The 25,714-nt window shown below is 46.5% G+C and overlaps 2 protein-coding genes and 1 non-coding gene across 3 annotated transcripts in view; all 3 read left to right on the top strand.

Moving 5' to 3' along the window:
* Window positions 1-9,515, top strand: part of LOC126544558 (uncharacterized) — a 33,251-nt gene extending 23,736 nt beyond the window's left edge. Inside the window, exons 6-10 of the mRNA XM_050191911.3 lie at window positions 108-155; window positions 2,955-2,981; window positions 3,112-3,153; window positions 3,236-3,272; window positions 7,500-9,515. Coding sequence (XP_050047868.1) covers window positions 108-155; window positions 2,955-2,981; window positions 3,112-3,153; window positions 3,236-3,272; window positions 7,500-7,654 — 309 coding nt within the window. The 3' untranslated portion in view covers window positions 7,655-9,515. The remainder of the gene's footprint in view (window positions 1-107; window positions 156-2,954; window positions 2,982-3,111; window positions 3,154-3,235; window positions 3,273-7,499) is intronic.
* Window positions 5,809-5,882, top strand: TRNAN-GUU (transfer RNA asparagine (anticodon GUU)). Its single transcript has one exon. It is a non-coding gene; the product is annotated as a tRNA-Asn (tRNA).
* A 4,106-nt stretch (window positions 9,516-13,621) lies between the features above and the next one.
* Window positions 13,622-25,714, top strand: part of LOC126544557 (tyrosine-protein phosphatase 10D-like) — a 169,982-nt gene continuing 157,889 nt past the window's right edge. Inside the window, exon 1 of the mRNA XM_050191910.3 lies at window positions 13,622-15,138. Within this exon, the coding sequence (XP_050047867.1) occupies window positions 15,049-15,138 (90 nt within the window). The 5' untranslated portion in view covers window positions 13,622-15,048. The remainder of the gene's footprint in view (window positions 15,139-25,714) is intronic.

The following is a 25,714-nucleotide window of genomic DNA, read 5'->3' as shown; positions in this document are numbered from 1 at the left end:
GTCGCCGTCTGCGGGCGCCCGCTTGGAGCGACTTCGTCACAAGCTACTACGCCCCGCGCCGTTCCATTCTTCTCATTCCCTCCCTGCTCTTTTTTTTTCCTTCGCAGACAATGGACAGCACGCGGGAAGCCCACAAAGGATGCATTTCAAAAGCGGTAAGTGTGGCCGCGCGCACACACACCTCCCTTGCGCGAGCTCCCTCTGTCGGCAGATGGCGGCTCTGTTCGGGAAGCTTGCCGTTGCACATTTTGCGCTGAGACGTTGATGTTGAGTTCCGCTAGGAGCGCTGCCAGCTTATCGGCAGTAGTAATCGCTATATGGTAGCTCTGTTATAAACATTGTTCAGGCTGAGCGACTTGTATGGCGTCGACGATGAATTCCACCAGTGGCGATTCCAACCTAATACCAGATAGCAGCTCTGTTTCAGAACCTTACAGCAAGAGTCTCCCATTGAGGAGTTGACGATGAATTCCAACAGAGCCACTGCCTTCTAGAACTTACACTCATCTACGTCTATTACTGTGGTTCAGGTTCGGCTAATAGCTAAATTGTAACTAAATGTGGCTTATCATCGTCCAACTTATTGTCGCAGCAAGAGCAACGCTGCCAGGGATTAGTAGTGATCCGCCAGGGCAGAAGTCGGCGACCGAAAGTTTTCGCTGAGGCGAAACGCACTCCCTTCAGCCAGGAGCATTAGGTGTTCATCAATTCGAACTTGTACAAGCTTATTAGAAAATATTCTGAGTTTTTTTAGTACGGCCCAAATATAACTGAGTAGGGTACTAAGTTCATAATTCCGCAAAAATTTCAGTTGAGTACTGCTTTCTCGAAATATTACTTCGTTGTTGAATGCATACCGAGGACTATGGTACAGTTCACAATTACGTTCTAAAGCAATGCCTAATACTAGCGAAAAGCTTTGTTGTTTGCAGAAATAGCCGTTTCGTGAAGTAAATGCAATCCACTATGAATTTGCAATGAATTTCTAGATATCTTATGAGTATCCTCAGGAGCGAGTTCAAAGTATTTGGAAATATGTTTGTTTTACAGCTGTAATTCCAGTCCTCTAAAGTATATAAGCGATGTTGTGAAAAGTATTTAAGACCCAGTAACATGAGTACACTGTACGCAAGCGTGAGCCCAGCACACAACGAAGCTTGAAGATGTGTGCTTGAAAAAAATCTAGTATGCTACAATTTGATCAAACCAGCCTTCCTGGATGGTTTGGTAACTTCAATTAAAGATGTAGCTGTAAGTGAAGCAAACTGACAGTAATAACTATAACCTTTTTATTGCTATTATAAAAAGCGACAGCCTGAATGCCTTCTCCATTCATTGTAGGGAACAAAATATTTTAGCCCTGTCGATGACGCATTGAAACATACATAATTGTTACAGGTGGCATTTGTAGCACGGTACTCACCTTAAAGGAAGGGGATAATTCGCAAAACGGCACCACAAAGAAGTTTTAGCTTTCCTGCATATGCACTTTACGCAATACTGGAGGTGTAGACCTGAGTAGCAATGCTGATGGCGCCCTCTCTTAGCGTCGACTTCGACCAGAGTGCAAAGAAGTGTTACTGCATTGGCAGGCTGTTTTCTTCAGTTGCTGTGGCAAGGGCATTGGCTAACAGAGCAAACATAGATGCAAAGTGTTTTGTTTTGTTTTTCTTTCCTTCGGCGAGAACAGCATGGAACAAGGAAAGAAAGTGGTTGTGGCGCTTTATAGCTAAACAAAGTGTCAGAAGATGGCGTTACCAGCGCTGATACTTCCGTCGACGGCTCTTGTGGTTTTCAGAGAACTGACAAATCATACCTACGCATGCGTAAGTAGAATGTGCGTTGGTCACTGTAGCAATTGCTGTGTCCTCTGTGTTTAAACTCTGTGCCACAAGATGGCATCATCAACGGGGCTACTCACGTCTTCGTCGCCAGTAATCTTACATTCCGTGAAGCGTAAGATGTTCACGGACAAACTGGACCTCTCTACTGGGGCTGCAAATCTACGCGCAATACATGTGGAGGGCTGTTTTCCGGCCTTAGTCTCCCATCATTTCTTGCATGGTCTTGTGCTTCTAACCCAGCCAATGTGTCTTAAAGGAAGGTAATTCTTGGCCTGCAATGCACACTTCATAGGCAAAAACGCTGCCATGCATTAAGCTGCCGCGTTCTCGCCAGTAATTCTCCCTCATACACCTTCAGGAGAAATGCAGATGATGCCTGCTGATATATGGACGCTTAATACTGCATATAGGTACAGGGTAAAAGCCAGCCCTCACTTAAACGGGCATGTCTTTATCATTTTTTTGACAAACTATCAGCTTCACTCCCACAAGACATTTCTATCGCCTTGAACAAGAAGGAAAGGAGGGAGTCGCAAATACCACTTGAAAGAAAGTGCTGGTGATAATAAGGCGATTTGACAGGCAGCCGTGTAGAGTACGTCAAGCGCACGCCTTACAAAATGTACGCCTGCCATTATTTTGACGGTGAAATGCTTGGAAATCGAGTTGTCAAGCTATTTTCCGTAATTTACTGCAACATCTCCTACAGCGTAAGTACATGGGAAATAATGCAAGTATAAGTACGTAATACGTCGGCTTCCATATGGAAAGCTATGTACCTTATCTAAGCAGCAAGACTTGCGTCGAGATAATCACCTCGATGAAATGTCCACCGTTATATTGAGGCTGTTGCCGTTTTACAGCAACATCCATGTGTCGACTGACCTGGCATGTGCCCCGAGAAAGCTTTCTTTTCTTTTGAGACTATAAGAACTCCAGTATAAATCGTCAAAAGATGTAAATCACAATCGGCACTCTAATTTATATATTCACAATATTTGTCTCAGGAGGTTAAACATTCTAGGAGCCAGTGGGACAAAGCTTCAAGCTTCTTGCACTCTTTGTCCTTTGTTATAATAATGGGGTTTCTTTTTTTCTGTTCTGTTTCAGTACAAGGAAACGGATTTCAAAACTCAGGTTAGTGCGCTCACGTTTTAACGCAGCTTTCTAATGTAAAATGCAGCCTGCCTGTAGGCGTACGTTTTTGCAGGGATTAATTGCCACAGGGGTCTGGTGGAGTTCTCATGTTTATTGTCTTATCGTGCAGGACAAGCTCTACGTGGAATGCATTTTCAGGCACTTCACAAAGGTAAAACATCTTAATTGCAGCCATTTTGGTTTGTTCACACTACCCGGAACCGTCGTTAAAAATAAACCCTCTATTCCCGCAGGTCTGTGGAGCAAACTTTCAGGGAGCAGTGAAGGAAGGTGAGTCTCTTCTTTCCGCTAATAACCGCTTTAAAATTTCTCCACTGGTTAAAATTACACCACGCACAACGAAATCACCTATCACGAAAAAAAAAAGGTGTTACGCGCTAGACCTTAATTATCATGCGCTGGTCAGCTATGCCACATAATTAGAGATAACTGCTTTCTCTAACTTCGCCTTCAATTATTCTGCGAACTCTAAATACCCTTCGTATTAACGCGTATCAACGCATAGATAATCACGAGATCACCGTGAAGTCAGCGTCTGCACGGGAGGGGTTCATTGTCTATTAATTCAATTTTATTTCCTTTTCTTTTGGTAAGGAAGGCCTAGATTTCATTAAACAGGAATCATGAATTCATCCTAGTGGGTTTAAAGAACTTTCTGTGCACTAAAACAGCCCAGATACTAGCCAAAACAGAACATTCAGAACCATGATGTCACGCTGGTGTAGCGGCTCTGAGGTGCTGACGCGAAATTTAAAGAAAAGACAAATATTAGCCTTGATTTTCTCCAGTCATATCTTGTACCTCCAACTGAATGAAAGAAGATGTTTAAGCAGTGATTAACCTGTATAAATTTATGCATTGGACCCCCTTTAACGTCGCTTTAAGAACACCCTGGATTTATGAACGCTCTCATAAGGTGCCCGGGTTCCTCTTCGTATGACAAAATATTGCGAGGCCTCATCTTGCACCCTTGCAATATTTTGCAGCAGTAATCTCGTAAAATCTGCGACGGTAATGAGTTGGGATCCACATAATTATATCGGCCCTCGGTGTGTAACAAGTCATTTGCAATATATAAGATGTTCAACTTCAACGCAGGACACCGAACATTTGCCCGGCGAGTTTCTAAACTAGTTGCTATGTTGTCACGCTCGAGTGACAATAAATAAACAAAAATATAAACGATGTGCCTGTATGCATATACAGGGTGTTGCACATAACTTGAGCCAAGAATTTACAAATGAAAGGTGCGCCGGAAGCGAATTGAACCAAACGCATACTGTTAGCAAAAGCCTATAGTAATTCATACATTTTTCTTGTCTTCCCCTTAAGTCACTAGCCAATTAAGTTTAAGTGTCCAACTTCATATTTATTTGCTGAGGAGCACAAGTATGATACGCAGATTTGTCGAGCACCTTCAGAAACCACCGATCGAATTGTTTACGGTACGTCTCAGCTAGTCCTTTTTTCGGGGTTGCAAAGAAAGCCCGCGAAATAAGAAAAAAGCCTTGTGACGAAGCGTTTGCGCAGTGGTACCGCGCTGCTCTCAACCGTGCGTTCTATGAACAAGGTCGGCTACATCGTGACTGGCGACGAGGAAGCGGCAGGGCGTTCGTTATCTCATCGGCAGCGCTTGGCCAGCAGCATGCATTTTCCTCGTCATCCGACGGGAGCCGACCTTGTTCACCGAACGCCCCCTTGAGGGCAGCACGATACCAGGAGACCCTTTAACCCGTGTTGCACATTGCTCAACGAAGGGTTGAATCCAGGCAATCGCAGTAATGGCGTCGTCATCGCAAGGGTGTCGCCATCGTTATCACAGTACCGCAAACTGTTTTGCGCTGTAAATTGGGTCATAATAGTAAGGGCATTCTGGTCCGCGCCTACGCTGCATAGTTGTGCAATCGCGGCGACCTCACAATGAAACGCACGGCATCACACACTGCTCCATAAAGCCGTACCCAATGAGTCAACGAGAGCGGTTAACTATGATGCTAGTGCTCTGGAGGGAATCCCCATACTGAAAATGACGTTCGCAATGCGAAGAATTGCGTCGTCGTAAACGCAATCGCTATAAATCACTGCTGTGCAGTTCCTCCTATTGAATAAAAGGGCATTGAACCTATTTTCATCGAAGGGGAGAAAGACATTTGAAGTGAAGGTAGGCTATTCCAGAAATACTTTGCCGCAAAAAGCACTTCAATGCGTTCAGCAGAAATGGAGTTATTGGCAATCAAACACAGCCTACGCTGTGCATCCGTTATTAATTCAATGCCTTGCAATGCGAAGGCTACGGCGCAGTCGGGCGTGCCCACAACGCTCCGCCTTCTAAATGTCAAAGTGGCGCGCAGTTCAAATTTCATTTTGGCTGTTACGTGGACGCCGCGACTTCCGATTTTGGTGCCTACGACGCGCTAAACATAAGCCAGACGGGGTCGCTCTAAGCGAGCCGCAGCGCGCTTAGCCAGTGGACTCGTGGCGGCACTCCACGGCGGCCTCAGTAACTACGCTATGTAGCGGACCGCAGCTACTAAAGCAGTCGCATACATGGGAATCCGCTTTACCACAAAGCAAACCATAAGCCTGCCTCCTTGTCGAAGACGGAGCGTGCTAATGAAAGCGAACCACTGGGTACGACAGCAAAACTTGGCTGAGATATTCAGAGCAGCGTATCCTACTGGCGGACTATGCTATATCCCGGAACCGGAAGAATGCTTCAGGGCCACGGAGGTTCAGGGCCTTTATCAACGGTTTCGAAACGCCCGCGCATTTTGAAGATTCTTTCTTCGGCGGCGTTGAGTGCCTCGCCTCCGTGGCGCAATCGGCTAGCGCGTTCGGCTGTTAACCGAAAGGTTGGAGGTTCGAGCCCTCCCGGGGGCGGCCTGTTTTTTTTTTTTTTTTTTTAACCACGTGATTTTTTTTTATTGTTATGATTGCAATTTCTAATTATCAATATTTCTCAAAGCTCTTTTCACTCGGCGTATACTATGATTCGTCAGGAATTCTCGATGCCTTGTTCTTGCAGCGATTGCTGTTACGCCGATTTTCCAGCTTTGCTCGGCGGCATCGCCATCCTTCTCTGTAGTAACACGGAATTGAACTCTGGCTTCCGTGGTTACGGTTTGAGCGATAGTGAGAACGTTGGCACCATGATACTGCTTTGCTACTGCGCATGGTCTTATTTTAGTGTGAACAGGTTCGTTAAAAATATTCTGTGACATGTAGCGGGACTCACTGACTTCAGGTGGGGTTGCTTTAAGAGGCAGGCATTGCTTGCGCGGTAATTCGTAGTGCTACGCTATGCAATTAGCAAAGCTTTTCTAATTAACCTTCTACTCGTTCCCTTTAACTCACATGTATGGGTCTGGGGAAGGGGGTGGGGGGAACTCGCCTTAGTTTTGACCACATGGTGCACCCAATGGACGGTACACGAGTGTTTTTGTACTCCCCCATCGGAATGCGGCCGCCAACTCCTGCCTTCAGAGACCATCTTTAGAGTCCGATTAACTTTAAAGTGTTTCGCAGCTGTCATGCCCGATAAGTGTTTTCCTTTCGCGGGCGAGAAGCCACGTGGTAAAGCTCCTACAACTTCATAAGTATGCATCAACACTGCTTAAACCACCTTCAAAAATTACTCCTCTGTCTTGCGTAGCCTTTATATTTTGCGCTGCTTTTACCACAAAGATCGACCAACTAGCCCAGCTTTACACTCTATTAAAGGTACTTGTGACATTGTTTTTGGCTAGCCCAAGATACCTTTACAAACAGCTTTTCGACGCTGCTCGAAATATTTAAATTGAGTTGCGTCTCCACATACAGGCACCACGACTGAAGTAGTTATGGACACCCTGCGTCTACAACTGTGCGCGTAGTCTCTCTCAGTACTTTCGCCTTCACCCTCTTTTTTTAAATCGCCTCTCGCCAATACAGGGTAGCCAACCGACGTCTGTCTTGTTAACTTGACTGCCTTGTGTTATCTTTCCCAACGAGGCTTGTTGAGGAGCCTTTTAATGTCGAGTGTTTGAACAGAACGGAACCACGCTTTATTTATTTATTTATTTATTTATTTATTTATTTATTTATTTATTTATTTATATGTGACGTGCCGTGGCGACACAATGGGTATGGCATTCTGTTGCTAAGCACGAAGTCGAGGGTTCGATCCCAGGCCGCGGGGGCGGCATTGTGACTGCGGCGAAATTCAGGAAACGCTCGAGCACTTACACTTAAGCCTGCATTAAAGAACCCAATGTGTACGAAATTAATGCCGAACCCTCCGGTAAGGCCTCTGTCATAGTGTCTGTGTTCATTCGGCCGGTGAACCAAATCGGTCAATCGAACGGCGAATCAAACAATCGGGCAATCAGTCAATCAGTTAATCAATCAAAATTCAAGTAACCAAGCAATCAGTCATTCAGACGACCAACCAAATGATCAATCAATCAATCGAAATATCAATCAATTTAATCACTTTATAACTTTTCTTTTGTTACGCAGGTTACATCGTTGGCATCACACAATTGAGCTTCATGCCAAGGATGGGCCCGCTGGAAGTAGTAGATGAAGTCGGCGGCGATGACGTCGTGGAGACACCGCCTGGTGAAGAACCAGTGCCACGCCCAGTCAACGAAACCTCACCAATTGAACCGTGAACAAGAAGTGCCTCGTTCGCACAAATGCGATGTTATCGTGTAGATTAGGCGACTATGTATAGTTGTTAGTTTCAGAACCCAGTCGAATTCTGGATGTTATTCTTTTTTCTGACCTTGCAGCGACACTGAAGAGAAACACTACACCAGTTTTGACTGATCAAGTATTTTTGTTTTTTCAAATCCTCATTTTCCCCTGATTTCGCAATACGAAGCTGGTCACTAGAAAAGGAAATCAGTTCCAGATTTCACTGCAATTTCTTTAGCATTTAACTCTGAAACTCCTACGCCGCTACGTCAGTGTGACGTCATAGATTTCCACCTATTCAATGTATTCAAGACGATGAGCGAAACGTGGACAAGATGAAAGCAGATGTTGCCTTGAAAAAGACAAGTCCACTTGTCGAAACGTTGGCTCCTGCTTTCATCTTGTTCGCGTCTTGCTCATCGTCTAGAATTTCCATCTCCTGCACTCCCCGTGTTCTTTAAAATTCCAAGCATTTCAAAGGGCCCTTGCTAAGATAAGCTTGCAAAGTACAGCTTTCGGCTCCCTTTGAATACAATATAGTCCACTATTGATGGTAGCAAAAAAAAAAATAAAGAAGGAAAAACATTATAAGCCGTAGCAGATGCTGTAAAAAATGTATGACGACACACCAAGCTGCTAAAGGAACTTGAAGGCGACGTTACCACTCGCCGATTATGTTTCTGCGCATTTTTCTGGCTTATCAAGCGGTCTCTCGCGGCAACAGTGGCTTTTTTAGTGTTGTAGAAACGTAATTTACTAAAACAGCTAAATTTAAGTTGTTAGTGTCCTTGCAGAAGGGTTTAGAGTGCCGCATGACGCGGCTAGAAAAAAAAATGAAGGTAGAAGAAACACTTGCTCCTGAAACGCTTCAATTATATGCATATGCATAGTCGCGTTATTATACCACCGCATACAAACATTCCAGTATTCAGCTTCAAAACCTGAGTGCTTCTTTCTTGCACTATGCACGCGGCGAACGCAATGTATAACCACAAAACGAAACGCGTTCAACTTTTTCAAGAGCACAATATCAACATCATTTTCTTTTTTCTGCGATCAGTATTACGAGCGTAGGGGAGCTATACAGCTAGGTCGAATGCATAGTTACTCTCGAATATTGCGGAAATGAACATTTAGCGGCATTTCACACGCTTTCAAATAGTAAGCGCTAGCTCACAGCACCATAATAACTTATGCGTGGTTTCAGGCTAAAGCGTTGTCGTCGTATCCTGACTGACAACTTGTACAGTTTCATTTTAACAAAGGCCTTACACTCAGCAGTTCAACAGAGCCAAATATATGGTCTACGTCTTCAATTTCTTCATTTGCTTGTCAACCACACATTAAGGATAAATCATTACGAATCAACAACCCATCGCAACTCATCGCAAAGCAATAGCCAGCATTAAACACAGTTTGCTTCCTTCTAAATAATCAACATTGCGCGCTATGTCTAAGAGCACCGCCGCTTTACGTTCATTGCATAAAACACACAAGTAAATGCAGGCCTTGCCATTACGTCACCGTAGGGAAGGGCGACAAAGCTTTGTCACGCTTTATAAGAAACTGTCACGCTGAAAGAAAGCAACAAGCGATGTTCTTTCTTTAATTTTTGACGGTTTTAAAACTTCTGCTGTATTAAGTTCCAGAAAGTTGCCAACATCACTCATTAGAAAAGAAAGCATGCGTCAAAGTTCGTGATGCCAGAATTGCGACCGAGTTGATTTTCAGGCGCCATACGATGACGAAGTCGAGATCACAAAAAAAAAAAAGAAAAGAAAGTGAACACATTATGGAGCAATATTTTCGTTTCCTTAATAAAAGGTTTCAGAATTTTGTTTCTGTGCCTGTCTTCCTTTAAATTTGTGCACCTTTCAAAGCGGAAATTATACATATGGGTAAGTATTACTGACTAACTAGTGAATTAGTAACTTCAGCCTAACGACTTGAGCGATGAAGGAGCAAGAGCTGCAAAAAAAGAAGAGCATTAAAGTAATACGTCTCGTTTTGCCCTTCTAAAGCTGGACAAGTAGTACACCATTACCACAGCTCCGCTTCGACCTTCGATCCATTTTTATACCTCTATTTCACGCAGGAAATGTGCACGAAGCCAGGTCAAGAAGCTTGCCGATCTCAGCCACTGGCAGCATGGCACTGTTTATTAAGACGATTCGAGCAGTGCTGATTTCTCAACTAGCTGAATTGTTGCAACCTACCCACAGAACACCAGCCACTTATTGAACCAGTGCATAAAGGCTATAAATTACAGGCTAGCCACTTATTAACCAGTGCATAAAGACTGCCATTGCTTGAGCGTATTGAGAATGCACTTCACCGTGTGCAATGTCTTGGAACAGTACTGGACCGTGTGGAATGACAAAGGAAGGTGCCCCAAGTAAATATTTAGCCTGAAAAACTTGGGTGCTAGAAGAAGACGCAAGAAATAATTAACAGCGTGACATATGCAGGCCTGTTGCCTGTATTTATAATCTCTGAAAATATTAGACACTTCTAAATTGACAGCGCACACATTGTGCTTTACGGAAGCGCCGGGTAATGGTAAGTGTGAACGACAGTAAGAGCGCTGGTAGCGACGTCTTGTAGCGTTTTGTCCAACGGCAACGGGTGAAAAGTTTTTGTGTTACGCTGGCATTATCGTCGAAGCAATATGAAACAAAAGGGACTGCATGTTAATTACTACGGCCCCATTGTGGCATCATTGTAATGCCGGGATATGGGAACTTCAGCCAGGATTTAACATGGCTTGGTCTGAAGCTTGGTCATGACTACACTCGTAATATCATTCCCCTTATGTTCCCCCTATGAGCTGACAGCTACACACCTGTAACTGGAGTCATGAATATCTGTGTGGGACATCGTCCCATACACGTACACTATCGTTCCATGTTACAGGTGTGAAAAACAATGTCCCAGATATTTGATATAGGTATATCAAACACTGTTCCGAATAAAAGAGGCTCTTTCAGTGGAACTTCGTTGCACATATGTATTGTGTGAAATTAAATAGTAAGCTTTGGTACATGTATGAAGATCTGTTTCTTGCATTTTGTGAATTTACGTGGACCAGGCTTCCATTTAATAAGTGGACAATGTTCGGAAATTTTTTAACTTGTAGCTGGATCTTAGGAGGAACCAGGTTAAGACTTCGCAACATCGATACGCGTATATCTTCGTATGAAGCTTTACGTTCTCCCATAATTCATATCGCACCAATACTGTCTCACATTAAGTGGATTAAGGATTCGCATTGAAAATAGTTGCCCGAAAAAAGATGCCACGAGAATCTAAGGACGTCGGACAGAATGCACTATACAGACGAAATAGAGTGCTCTGTCAAGTGGTTACGCTTTGTCTCATATAATACACGTCCCTAAATTTTGCTCACATTATTTCAAGGGTCCGCACTACACACCGACTGTCTCAGATTTTAACGCTGTTGTAAGAAAACAAAACCCAGGCATTTCAAACTGGCCGCACAATGTGCTCAGACCTGCTAGCTTGTGCTCCAAATTGAGCTTCCTTCCGCAGAATGTTCTTCGCGTTCCGTGTAGTGGTGTACTCCTGATCCTAGGTCATCATCATCATCAGCCTGGTTACGCCCCCTGCAGGGCAAATACCTCTGCCATACTTCTCCAACTACCCTGGTCCTGTACTAATTGTGGCCATGTTGTCCCTGCAAACTTCCTAATCTCATCCGCCCACCTAACTTTCTGCCGCCCCCTGCTGCGCTTCCCTTCGAATCGTAACCGTAACCCGTAACCCTTAATGACCATCGGTTATATTCCCTCCTCATTACATGTCCTACCCATGCCCATTTCTTTTTCTTGATTTCAACTATGTCATTAACTCGCGTTTGGTCCAGCACCCAATCTGCTCTTTTCTTATCCCTTAACGTTACACCCATCATTCTTCTTTCCATAGCTCGTTACGTCGTCCTCAATTTAAGTAGAACCCTTTTCGTAAGCCTCCAGGTTTCTGCACTGTACGTGAGTACTGGTAAATCCAGGTATGTACCAGGTACTCACGTACCTGGTGATCCAGGTACGTGAGTATCTGGTGATCCCAAGTGCGATTCCTTAAATAGCAAATACTTATGTAGAGGACAGAGTCTTACAGGTTGTTTCATCGCAAATTAAAACATCATCACCGACGATGCGCTTGTCGCCACACACGTCATCGAAGTGCACGGTTCCCTGAGAAAGATGGCAATCCCGTATAGTCTTGGCATCTCGATGCGTTCCCACACATTCAGTGGTACTGGAGCTTCAGCTTTCAACGAGTAATTAATTGTTTAGAACTCTCAGCTATATCTTACTATAATACAGTGTTGTAGAGGCTCAATATTCTGTGGGCGGTTGAGTGTTGGTGATGACAGGCAGGAACATGGAAAGTTCTAATTTCTTTGGTGATTTTGAGCGGCGTAGGAAACATGATACAGCTGAGGAGTTCGGGGCAGGTGAGGATACCATGAAGAACTTTGAAAATAAACAGAAGGCCTGTGCGATTACATAGGCAGTGAAGTAAGGCATAATGACAATAGTCCAACCAGTGCTAGAGCAAGGTCCAGTGCCTGTGTTAGCAAAGCTGTGTTGATAAATGCTTTGAAAGTATTCGTGCACCCTATCTCTAGCACCACTGTTATATATATATATATATATATGCCATTCCAGACGACTGACCCGTATTCGAGTTGAAGAACACAGATTGTTCTGTCCATCTTGCAGAATGGTGTAGGAGACTTGAATTCCCTCGATGGCCTGCAAATAGAGCCCAGAGAGTATATACCCAGGATTTCAATGCGTTTAGTGTCAACAGAAAAGTAAGGTTTTCTCAAAAAGTAACGAGATCATTGATCTCACAGACCTTACACAATGGCACAGAATCGGTATACAAAACAAGAAAAATAATGCTGAGGGTGAAAGTCATGACTTGAGCCTTAGCAGCATTCAAGTTCTGCACAATTTAGAAAAAGAAAACAAGTCAGACTGCAAAATGCGACGTTCATCAACAGTGTGAATTTCTTTCCAATCTGGATCGGCATATAGAAGGAAGCAAGAATTCGGAATACCTGAAAGACCGCCAATAATAAAAATTTTTACAAATTTAAAAAAAAAGTGGCCCTAATACTTATCCTCTAGGAACACCGCTAATTGCCATGTAAAAAAGAAGACGTTTGGCCATTGACGTTTACATAACGTGATCTATCAAGAAGATAATGTCGCAAGAGATTGACAACTGACGAGTCAACACGAAAATGAGTAAGCTTGACCAGAAACATTGAGTGGCTGGCTAAATCAGAGATTCTGCTGAGGTCACATTGAATGGTGTCAACTAGCCCCCTTCGAACTACCGGCGCGGACATGTATCATGATTCTTACGAGAATTGTGATAGTGGAGCTGTTTATTTCACAAACGCGATGAACGCACACATGCGTGGTCCAATTTGTTCCATGAAGAACACACGCGAGTGAGGTTGTGGGTTCGATCCCGACCGCGGCGGCCACATTTCGATGAAGGCTGAATGCAATAGCGTTCATATTAGAACTCCAGGTCGCCGAAATAAGCTGGAGTCTCGCACTATGGGATGCTTCCCAATCGTATCGTGGTTTAGGCACGCAAAACCGCGTAATTTCCTTTCAATTTAGCACACGCAAGTGTTGAACGCCAGCAAACATCCCGCCAAAACTTCAGCTTACCATCTTCGCCGACAGATGGCGCAGCAGCTCTAAGCGCCACTTTGCCACCTCTCCGCCACTGACACACTGCCCAGCGGAGTTACACAAGGCGAGAGTGAAAAGCTGCGCGCGCGCGTTTCTTCGGACTGGTTGTTCGCGAAAGAGGGAGAGAGAAGGGGGCAATAAGTGAGGGCGAGAGAAACAGCCGCCGCGCTCCGCTTGTGCTGGCAGAGCGAGGGCAGGGAGGGCAAGGAAATGCGCGCACCTCGGAATGCGCCGGGCTCGAAGTTGGGGCAACCCCCGTGAGTTGCCCTTGCCCCAACCTCACGGCCGCTTGCAGCCGCGCACTGACGGATCCCTTTCCCACTCGAACGTGGCGTGCCGGTGCTGCCACCCTTTCCTGCGAGGTAAAAAAGACCGCGAAAGAGAGCATTGCCGGGAGTTGTACTGAGAAAGGGAAAGAGTTCCTCCGAGCTGGCGCTACCGGTTTGGCAGCTCGCGCAGCGGCCGGTGGCGGGACCTGGCTTGAATCGCTGTGCCGCGCCGCGCGCCGGGCACTTCCAGTCGGTCCCGAGCGTAGAACTGGGAGACGTCGCGTGGTCGCGCTCCTTCTCTCATCGCCGCCTTGTTCGGCGTGGTTTGCCGCCCCCTCCCCCCCTTCAAACCACCGCAAGACTCCCCCAACGAAACTTCCAATCTTCGAGGAGCGATGGCCTTAGGATCGCTAGCGCGCCGCGGTGCTGGATGACAAACGCGCGCGAGCGGTGGACTCTTCGGCGGAGGTGCGTGCCGCGATAACCCGACAACGAGCAGGCGGAACAGAAGACAGGCACGTGCGTGATCCAGATCGGGACCTCCGATTGGCCCCGGGTGCTGTCGACCCGGCGGTCTTCTGCGGCATTGTGTGTGCGGTCTTTTGAAAGAAAACAAGAAAAAACGGCGTGCTAGTTTTGTTCGGAGCGTTTCAGTTTCGTCCCAGAAGAGAGGCAAGAAGGAAGTAAGGACGCGGCGGGCTGGGAGGCCGTACCACGCATCAACGCAAGATTGGCGAGAAGGCGACAGTGTTCTGCATCTACGGAAGAAAAAAAGAAAAGCGTGGCCGCTGGTGGATCTGTGTCATCTTGGATAGGAAAGCGTGCTCTTATTCGACGCGGCGCGAAGCAGTCTTTCGTTGTCGGAACCACCGATTTCACTTTTATCCCATCGGAGTGTCATCGTCTGCTACACGCTGTTCGAGTCGCCGTCTGGAAGATCAACCCGTTCAACCGACGCTGGATCGACGGACGCTGGTGGCCAGTGAAGGTTATTCCGACGAAGCGGAAAGGCACCCAAGTCCGACATAGTTCGCTGCTAAGAATCACGTTTTCGTTGCAAGTGCTGCTGCAGCCTAAATGAGACGCGTGTCCCGCTAATCGCTTGGTCGTTGCCGTCGACACGATCGTCAGTGCTGTGTTCCGTGGTAGTGCTGGGCGCGTTGTGTCTTTTCTGCAGCCCAGCCGATGTCACGTCGTTTCGAAAGCCAGCCGCAACGTTCGAGCCACAGGGTAGCAACCGTCTCCGCATTCCTCTAGCATGCGGTGGCGGCTTGTCGCCGCAAGCCGGACCGAACTCACTGCAAGTGCCCACCGCCGGACACACGACAAACTTAGCGCCGTTGGCTTCGTTTCCCGGCGATGAGGCGACGGTTGGCCATCTCAACGATGGAACGTCCGTCGGTGGCAGCGTTGCTCGGATTACTGCTGCTAGCTGCTTCGCTGGGTCAGGTCAGTTCAACTTTTTATTATTTCGCGCGCTAACCTTGGCACACGACAGGAGCAGTGGTTAGAAATATTTAGAAGACGAACGCCGGTGAAAACAGCATAACCCGCCGTCAGTGATTTAGTGATGCTGGAAACGAATGATTGAGGGACTTGGCCGTGTTCCATATTTCAGCGACAACGCGACACGAACCGAGGCTTTATATATAGCCAGGTGGGAATATGTTAATCGCTGACATCGAAGCAGACGTGTTAGTGACACCGAAAGCCTTCCCTACAAGCATTCAAGCAAGAACTGTTTAAAACGCTTGTGACGTGTCCACAACAGGTGATTTGCGAGATCCACATTCCAAGGAAATAAGAAAAACACGTCACACTTCGTACGCCATTTACGTCACGTCCTGTCGTGTTTCCTCTTGAACGTTGTTTTCCTTGAGTACAACATTCGAGATTATTCAGCCTGTATGGTATGAAGCGGTAACGTTGACTCAAGGAACAACCACAGATTTTGGTTTACCCGATTCACAGCCATATTAAAAGGTGACTGCAATTCTGCTTTGTTGAGCGGTAGTGCTGTTCTGGTGTATCTCTTTTTCTCTGTGTACAGCTTTGACAACGTAGGAACGTCTAGAGTGTTTATTTAGCTTGTAATCTCTTTGTTTTCTTTCGCACATACATCTTTTTGTACGTATTAAGTACCTCATAGCGCGTACGAAATTATAACTGGAAAGTATTTTATGACTCCGTGTTCAAAAACACTTAATGAGGATTTCTTTTCGTTGGAACTACAACCCGTTTGCGTCCAGGACTTGCGTTAGGTCAAACATTTTCTGTCATTCTCTGGTCGGCTGCCATTTTTGCAATGCACTTGCATTACAAAAAGAAAATATTGCACGGTATCACTAGCTGAAGTCCTCGGCAGGTATCTATGGATTTCATACATTATTGCTTGAAGTAAGTTCTACATGCAATGCTTCGAGTTTGTATGATTCGTTTTAATGCGATAGCATTACAGGTGGACCTCACCCACATTGTAGATACCCGTCTGACGAAAAACATGGGCCGATCCCGAAGGCCGTGTACTTCTAAAAGCAGCGCCTAAACGCGTTAGCTGTCACGAGCAAAGAATGCGGACTGGACACGGGACGCAAACATCATACGTATGTTTCAAAACGGGGCTTTGGCACGGGAGAAGCATGCCTGCCATCATGGTCCGATGGTCAGAGCGTTCAGCTATGCTGGAGGACAGTCGTTCGTTCCCACCATTGGTCACGCATTTCGTTGTAGCATTATAAGCATGACTTCAGCCTCTTTGGAGATATCTAACGGGAAAGTCGAGGTGTGTTGAGCGCACGCGAGCACGTTACGGTGTGCACGACAACGCAACTTTGTAAGATATGTGTGTATATATACGAGGTATAGGAACGTCGCTTCGGCAGATGAGTGCGCAAGGTCAATCGCTGTGCCGCACACATGCGCATCTGTCAAGAAGTCGCGCCTTAAGTTCAGACAGTTATATTATGGGTGCTTAGTTCTCGCTGAACTTCTTTTTTTAAACTGTATTACACGCTTCTGACTGTGGCATCATACCGGCCGCTGGCGGTACTCCTTTGAAAAAGAAAAGAAAAAGTTGGTAAAATAGTAGTTGACTCAACAAAAACAGTCCCGCTTGGCAACCTGACAAAATCTTTCTGGTCCAGACAGTTCAGGGAAGCAGGACTCGGCTTTTCCTTGCCAGATTGACGTGCCTTAGGCAAGGGTTATACAAGAAGTATGGAGAGAGAGCGAGAACGCGAACAAGCAAAACACACCTACATCACAATGATTCAAAGTGTCGACAACGCACTCCACAACGCGTCAAATAAGAATGCCTTGCACCTTATATACACCCTTGTCGCTTTCCATGCAGTACGTCTTACTAATGATTACAATGCTACGGCGCCGCAAGAAAAAGTCTGCACACTGTACAAACTCTCTTATCATGTGGCGTAATGATTATAAAGGGTTTTCGTTGGCAGGCGTTCCTTTTACAGATGACTTCCTCGTTCTTTACCAGGATGCGTAGCCGCGGGTGGAAACAACTGCATGCTATATTCTCGTTATAAACAGCGGTATCTGTAATGCGTTAGAGAGACACGACATAGGAATAATAAATCGTGTTAAATTGTTACGTCACACTTTTGGAATAAAAAGTGAAGCTCGGTAATACCGCGGCCCATCAGGAAGTCTCCTTGTCGTTGGAAAGCTGACATAATACCACATCAGAACACAATCAAGCCAGCAACGTTCGAAAACTTTTTCTCCATCGAAACAGCACGTGACCAGCTTCAATAGCATTGAAGTCGGCGGCGTCACACTGTTCATGACAATGCTCTCAACAAAACTTCAATTCTGCGTTACGCACTTAAATCGCTATCTGACTATGAGGCACGCCGTGGTGGGTGGGAGTTCGGGTTGACTTTGACCACCCGGAGCTCTTTAACGCGCTCCCAGATCTAAATACGTGGGTGTTCTTGCTTTTTGCCCCCGTCGAAATGCGGCCGCCGCGGCCGGTATTCAACTGGCGACCTAGCTAGGGGGCAGCAGCGCAACATCACAGTCACTGGGCTATATACCGCGGCGGGTGAGGCGGTGTCCACACCAAGTTTAAACGCTTATATTTGGCTTTCACATTTTGTGCCAGCAACAGGTTTTTTCCCTCCGAGGAAGTGCGGATATGGTGGTTGTAATAAAGCTTCGCATAAGCATGCTAAGCTAAGCATGGCCAGCCAACAGAAAAACGTAAACTTCTTGAGTTTAGCGAAGATTTTTTTTTTTTTTCGCAAGTCCCCGACTGCTGGTATATATCGTCACCGTCTGCCCTCAATTGCGCATGCGAAAGTCGGTACCGCGCATGCGCTCTTCGGACGGGGGAAGGGTGAGTGCCACCGGGAACGGTATAACTGTAGCGCCGTGCTAAATCATTCCATTATTGAATGCATGACGCGCGCGTAGCGACAATGCCGCGCCGATGCGCGCGTCGAGCTCCCCGCGAGCGCCTGAAGGAAAAAAAGAGAGCCGCAGTCTTGCGAGGGCCTCCTCCTATCTGGCCGCGTGACCTTCTTTTCAGTCGCCGCGACAACCCCGGAGCCATTCGTCGCCAAACGGGTTGGGTTTCGCGGTCCCGCCGCCTCGGGAGATAAGCATCTGCGCTGCGACGTGGTGTTTTGCCGCAGGGCGCGCTAACGAGACCTCCCTCCCCCCCCCCCTACTTCTCCTTTCACTGCTGTGGCCTCCAGCCGCGTGTCGCTGGGTCCCTTACCGCGCGCAGCAGACGCTCGCCTTTCACCTGCGCGTGTAGCGTTTCTTCGCCTACAGGCTGCGCTGCGTAGATCTAAACTGTGGCCTCCGAGAGTCGTGCACATTGCGCGCTGCCACCCGATCTCTGAAACCATAGTTGGCTATATAGTGGGCTGTTGGGTTTGTTCGATTTGTCGTGCCGGACTGCCCGAGCTGGTGTGTACGCCAGCGATTACTGTCAGATAACAGCGCCTCGGATAGCCCTGCGCTAGTTCGTAGAACTACTAATCGAAAACACCGCGTGTATTGTTTATGCGACCGCAAATATGTTTTATTAGAGTGGGCTTGAAATAGACGACCCAATGTCAGCGGAAGTCATCGGGCCTGTGCGCACACAAGCATTCTAAAAGAGCTCGTCCGAGCATGCGCAATGCCACTGACGCTACGCTAAGTCGCTTGTATCCACAATTCCTAAAGGAATTCATTCATTCATTCATTGCTTAGTCAGAAACCGCAAGAAAAAAATATCTAGGATGATGCCGCCTGATAGTGTGTCAGACTTCTTTCCTATATACCGACAAGAAAGAAGCAATGGGCATCAGCATAAATAATAATAATAAACTCTTTTATTATTTCTATAGAACCTCATACTACTAATAATAAATAAATAATAATAAATAATAAAGTATGCAATATCACTGACAAGTGAGCCAGGTAACTATCATGGGTGGCGCGAATATATCCATGCAAAGGACAGGAGGCAATTATTTCAATTTATATTTATATTTCCTACTGCAAGTTGCATCCAGCTTTCTTGCGTTGTTAAAGTAGTCGTGCATTTTGCCAACGGCGGTGAACCAGTGCTTGTCACTGCAAACAAGAACCAAACGCTGATAGTGTTCCTTCTTTTCCCTGCGATCAGTAACGACCCTATGTCCAAGGTGCAGTGCCCGAAGAAATCGTGGTCCAAATCTTGCGGCCTCTTAATTGGCGAGGGTCGCTCGAAGAAAGCTCACCAAGCGCGAACGCGCCAAGGAGCTCCCCCTAACCCCGCGCGCTTTTCTTTTCCGGCCTGGCTCGGCTTGACCTGGCCTCTCGTCGTCTCTTTACGCAACGCCCCTCTTGCGTGCACGTTTTCTCAACACGGGTAGCTTTCACTCGCGCGGCACTGCGTCGTGTTCAGCTCACACTATGCGCTGAATGCCTATAGGGAGGTTGGATATAGGTTACACTGCTTGAAGGCTTCGGTGGTAGGTTCAGCGGCCGTCTTGCATAGAGGTGGGGTGGCGTACAGATCGCGCGCCAGATGGCGCTCGTTAACGACTGCTTAGAATGCAGGTAATTGGCTATAGCACCGACTAGTGGTGATTAATAGCCGAGAAAGGGGTGTCTCAGTTACTGGTATTTCTTAATAACTGCCGCTTACACCACCCAGATTCTGTTTCGCGCCGAGGCTTAAATAATTGCCTCCAATAATTGCGTAGGAATGTGTCGAACCTAGCTGGCGGCGTCGATACATGCGGTCGCTAACCCATGAAGCTAACCATTGAGCTATTTCGTCTTGTACTACGCGGCCAGCCCGATAAACTGTGCAACTAGGTTACGTTAACTGATTGCGGGCCCTTATTTGTTCTGGCTAAGTCGTAGCCGCGCTTTTCAGTTCTGAAGTAGGAGCAAAAAATTACGGAAGTCGCTACGACAGCCACTAGAACGGTATTCTCTCAAGAATTTCGCGGAGTTCTGTTCGGAGTCGCTTGATTTTTTTACCGGGCTCTTATTTTCGTTTCGCAAGTGGCTCAATATTATTCGCCGTACAGCGCGCCTTAATTCGACAAAAATTGCACGCCCTCAAACTATCAGTATGGAATTCAGGGAATGTCCATTAACTTCCCATGGTCTTGTGGATGCAAAGGCGTTTGGCATATGTCTCTTTATAATTCAATGGCGCCTATAGAAAGTTTCCAAAGATTTTACTCATTAAAAAAAAAGAGAAATGATTATACGAGACGTTCTGCCCGTGGAGCTATACAGGCTGAACACAGTAATACGGTGTGGGAGCTTCGTCTGAGGCATTACTTAAAAAAAAAAAGACGAGAAAATATAGTTGGTGCTTTTTTTTTAAATTCCCGTGCACCGAGTGGCACACGAGGTCGTACGTGGCTCTGGGTTACTTGATGTTTCACGCTCCACATTGCGCGCGTTGGGCCGCACTGTCGAGCGTTCGCTCTTTCCCGTCACGTGTCTACAAGTGCAGACAGAGCAGTAAGCCACGTGTGACGTCATACGGCGTCACCAGAGCGAAGGCTGACTGTCGTGTTCGAGTGGAAAGGCATTGTCTGATTTTCACGGAGGACGAGCTGCGGCGTTGAGTCACCGTGACATGACTTGGTAATTAGAAGAAAGAAAAGAACGAAAACAAAAGGAAACGAGTTTAACCGTAATCCTACGTAACAGACTAACAGAAGCAAGATTTTTTTTTTCGTTCAGACCGAGCGGAGCTCAAATTGCAGCAAAGCCAACGGCACTAGATTTGTTAGGAATCATCGCAAATTACGCTTTCCTGCTTTTAGTTTGGGCCCACTATTTCCACAAACAGGGATTTCCCGGAACCTCGTGCCACGTCACGTGAGCGAATCCATGGTAAGCGATCTTGATGTCGCAAGCCATTAACCACCCCCGCCACTTTATTATTATTATTATTATTATTATTATTATTTAGTCTCTAGTACATCTGCGTCTTTTTGATCTGCAGTGCATCTTAGCGAGGTGAGCTGCTTAAAGTTCTTCAGTTCTCTGTGTGCAGTACTAAAAAACCTTTAAAATATTTTTTATACACCACGAGATAAAGCATGGGCAGAAGAACCGTCGGGAGCTGTGGTTTCTGTAACGACTTCCCGTGTTTTCAATAATCACAACAATAAAAACAAGAATGTGGGATCTTATATGTGGTAGCGATCATTCTTTTTTAAAATTTTCGTTCTTTTTGCATTTCGTCATTGGCTCGCACGAAGCCCCGTCGCGCTATCGCTGGAATAGACCAATAGATAAGGACGTGGAAGCTTATCTCAGGCCACCAGAAAGAAATGTGCAGGTGCCTAGGGGACCGGATTAAAAAAAAAAGGACGTCTGTAACATAGAAACCCAATTCACCGCCAAAATAACACAATGCTCATTGTTAGAATTTCGTTTGATAAAAAATTAGGAGTTAGCAGTGACAAAAGAAGCGATAGCTACAAACAGAAGTTTACGTATACAGAGCAGCACTTTTGCGCATAAACAGAACAATCAAGAATTATTGCATTAAATTGACAAGTCTACAAAGGAATGGAATCTGGCGAGAAGCATCCTTACCTGTTTTCCGCTCACAAGGCGATAACTGATTATGAAAGAAGAATATACCTACATATATATGTAATATTCTTTCATCACCATTTATCGCCTTGTGAGCGGAACACAGTTAAGGATGTTTCTCGTCCGATTCTATTCCGATATATATACATATATAAAGAAAGACGAAAGCACAAACCAATCATGAAGTGTGTGTGTGCGCGGTGTCGGTGCTAATACCGGCCTAAGCCTCTTTTGAGCTCTTAAACGCCGCTAACCAGGGAACGCAGCGGGGCTTTTCGAGCGAAAGAAAAAAAGTCCTTTCAGCCGGAACGGACAGCGCGGCTTCTGATCGTCCGCGCCACCATCCCAACGCCGTAGGCCGAACAAATTCCGAGCAACTCAATCAGATTCGGATCGCTCGACCGCGAATGCGGGACTTATAGGGGCGCATGGAACAAATGCCCGGCAGCAAGAAAGAAGAAAAAAGAAAAGAAAAAGAAAATGCGAGACATCTAGTAAAATATAGAACGATGATGAAGCAGAAAATGGTGGATATATCGGAGAGGACAAATGCGCCCCTGAGGTATATACGCGCCGTTCGAAGAATGAGGAGGTGATATAGCCGCTGAGGGGGGGGGGGGGGGGGGGAGAAAAAAAGAAAGAAAATGTAAGATAGAGGTATGGCAAAAAAAAAAAAGAAAATTGAAAAAGGGTTCAATGCGCAAGGCTGCACAAGGAGAGGAAAAGACGCGAAAAAAAGAAATGACGAAGAAAGATTTGGAATTCCAGAGCCGCGGAGGAAGTGGTGACCGAGATTCGCGCGATTTCTTTCGTTGGGGCTCGTCCTTGTTTTGTGGACTCTGATTTGTTTGTTATTATTTGTCTCCTTACGCGTTTGTGTCCAGTGCGCTTGAGTGTGTGCGTGTGTGTTTTTTCCCTGCAGTTCTCGCTCTATTTTATGCTTTGAAGCTCTCACGCCCCCCCCCCCCCCTCCAACCTATTTTATTTCTTGTTCCCTTCCTCTTCTGCTGCTTCTTCTCCGGATTTTTTTTTTTCGCCTTCCGGACATCTTCCAACTTGTCCGGCATCCGCTCCGTTATGGCCTCCCTCACCTCTCTGGCCCCAAACTTGCCTCGAAAACCCTTTGCAAAGCGTTTCCAAGCATGCGCGACGAGCAGTTCGCGCTTAGCTAAAGCCCACGCGCATGCGCAGTTTAATCTGGCGTGACGGCTCCTCTTGCTACGCCCCAAGTCACGCGTACGCCTGCTTGTTGGCTTGCTTGCACCTTACGTGTTAGTAATAGCGCGTGTGCGTGGTGGTGGTGGATGTGGGGAAGTGGTTGCGTCGTCCGCAGTTATGTCAGAGTGCACTATCTTTATTTTATTTTATTTATTTTTCTCGTACCTTTTTTCCTGAGAAATAATTCTCGCGCGAACAAGGCACCCGAGGGTGCGCGGTAATGGGAGAGAGGGGGAAGGAGGGGGAGGGTAGAGGTGACGTATGGAGGAGCAGGCGTGATCCGGGAAGTCGAGACTCGTGCAATTAGAGAAGCCGTAGCCGAAGCTGATCCGGATCCGTGTGCTCTGGCGTTTCGCGCGGCCAGACCGAGTCGCACAAAAAAAGGAAATGCCCGAGAAAAATAACGTAACGTCCCCGTCGCTTGCTTGGGTGCGCTGATTTGACGCGTTCCGCGAGTTGTTGCGACGCGCCTGTGTGTGGGTTCGTCCCAGTTAGTGTACCACACCATCCACGTTTCTTTGTTTCTTCTTCTTTCTTTGTTTTGTTTTGTTCTTTTTTTGAAACAGCTAGCTCGAGACAGACGATGTCGAAATGGAGCTTGGCAGGTAGGCGACAGACAGAGAGAGATGGCATAACTCTTGCGAGTGTGCGGACGTGTTTGTGCAGCGAGCGATGTAGCCAAAGGACATGGTCGGGGACACCGGCAAAGACACTGTCTGGGAATGCTGAAGCGATGTCAAAGAGAGAAAAGCAAATCTGAATCAGTGAAGAGTGCTAAAGTGTTGCTTAAAAACAGTGTATTCGTTAATTTCGCAGTGAGAGGTTGACTACAAAAACCGACCCCCCCCCCCCCCTCTTTGTCTTTTGTTTCTTCTTCAATTTGGTGTCGGAACTTCAGGGATGGTACGTCAGTGCGGCGTCTCGCAATTCCAACTGTTTTTCTCACGTAATAGTAGTAGTTCTCTAAACTTTCTCATCATCATCATCATCTATTCGATTGTACTGTCACTTCCCTGCCCTCGCCTTGATTCTCGCTCGGTCCGAGCCGACGGCTTTTACACGAACCCGGAGACTGGTTTCCGATTCGACAAGTAGGCTCGACTTGTCTTTGTCGGGTTCATGCGAACGCAGCTATAGTTTAGCTTAGTATTTTAGTGTCTCTGTCCACTTTCCCCCCTGCGAACAGTGAACGGTGAACATGATTAACGAACATGAATATTTTAATGGGGAAGAAGCAGATCGACAGGATGAGCGCTCACTTACATTTAGTCGCGCGCCCACTTTATTATTTTCTTGCGTACGCGTCTGTTGGCTGGTTTCCTGTTCATTCACAACTCCACCGGAAGTAAACGCCGCTGAACCTTGGCCATTCCCTAGTGCATGGTGGCCGACCGGAACTACCCTTTGATTAACATTACTACTTGAGGTCATTTCTCTCTCTCTCTATCTCTCTCTCCCCACCCCCTGTGAAGTCGTAGTGCGAGGAAAGAATTCGACTCCCTGTAGAGACAATGGACGCGTTTCCAAGTTATTTTCGGTGTGTAGCAACCGGCGTCGCAGAGTCAGTTTTTACAAATGGGCCCTTCAACGGAGACGTGCGTGGCTTACCATATAAGGATGCTTGCGCTAGCGCAATTACGGTAGACTGGGAAGACTGCGCTGCGAAGACCGTGCGATTCCTATTAAAAGGCACTTCCCGAGAAAGACACCGAATTCAGTCCTCGCGCATGGGCAAATGCGCGACTCAAACTCGAACCCTCGGGGGGGCCGGGTCCTAGTAACTCTCTCTTGGCTGCAGCACATGGGCTGCCTTATTGATCGCTTCATCTCGTATGCTGTCAAGTTGCTCTCTGACGTCGAAATTACGCGCGCCAGTGGCGCAACACTGCAGACTGTATACGCGGGAGTTCTGTTGATGGGCGTTGCACGTGGTCGCGTTTCTGTGCCTTTTCTTTTTAAATTACTGTTTTCTTTTTAATTAATGTTAGGGATTGGGAGCCGTGGCGGGCTCCACTGCAAAAGTTTTGCAATGACACATTCATTTGCAATGCAGTGGTGCTGCTCTATAGCCAGCGGGCTAAAACTGTTGCTCTGCTCCCCTCACCACCCCCCCTCGTCACCCACTTCCTTTCTTTTTCTTAAATAAAGGTTTCTCTGGTTAGGAGATGTTAAAGCGCGTAGATGGCGCCGGCTATTCCTCTTGTAGTGTTCTTCATATGCGCTTATTGATTTGTGGTTTTGAACTAGCAAAGTATACATTACATGACCTCTGTAAATATCACTAGGCGGCATTGCCTTCTCATCGACCTGCTTTCTTAACTGTGTAAGTGACAGGGAACACCGAAAGACGAAATCTATTAACGAGTCCACTTTCTTTAGCCCAATCGCGGTCCACAGACGTTCAAACGGGTTGCGTGTGAAGAGACAGCGGGCGTTGCTGCACTAAACGCCTAATCCTGTAAGTTCCCAAGCGTACAGAAAGTGCTTTAGTAAATCATAGCGAAACAGCTGCATAGTTGCTAAAGACTGTGGTTAAATTTTTATGGGCCAATGTTCCTCTTTTATTAAGCCGAAGACACCTGTCGCATTTGTTTTGTCTTTAGTTTCATTAAACGGGCGTGCATGACGAAGGCAGATAGCAACAAGTTTATGCTTTCTTTGAATGTGCGATGCATTACTGATACTGCGAATTTAATTTTGATTGATCAGTTGACTGATTTGCTGCTGTTCCTTT

The sequence above is a fragment of the Dermacentor andersoni genome, chromosome 10 (assembly GCF_023375885.2).
Source record: "Dermacentor andersoni chromosome 10, qqDerAnde1_hic_scaffold, whole genome shotgun sequence".
NCBI classification, from domain to species: domain Eukaryota; kingdom Metazoa; phylum Arthropoda; class Arachnida; order Ixodida; family Ixodidae; genus Dermacentor; species Dermacentor andersoni.
This window is presented reverse-complemented; position numbering and strand designations above follow the sequence as displayed.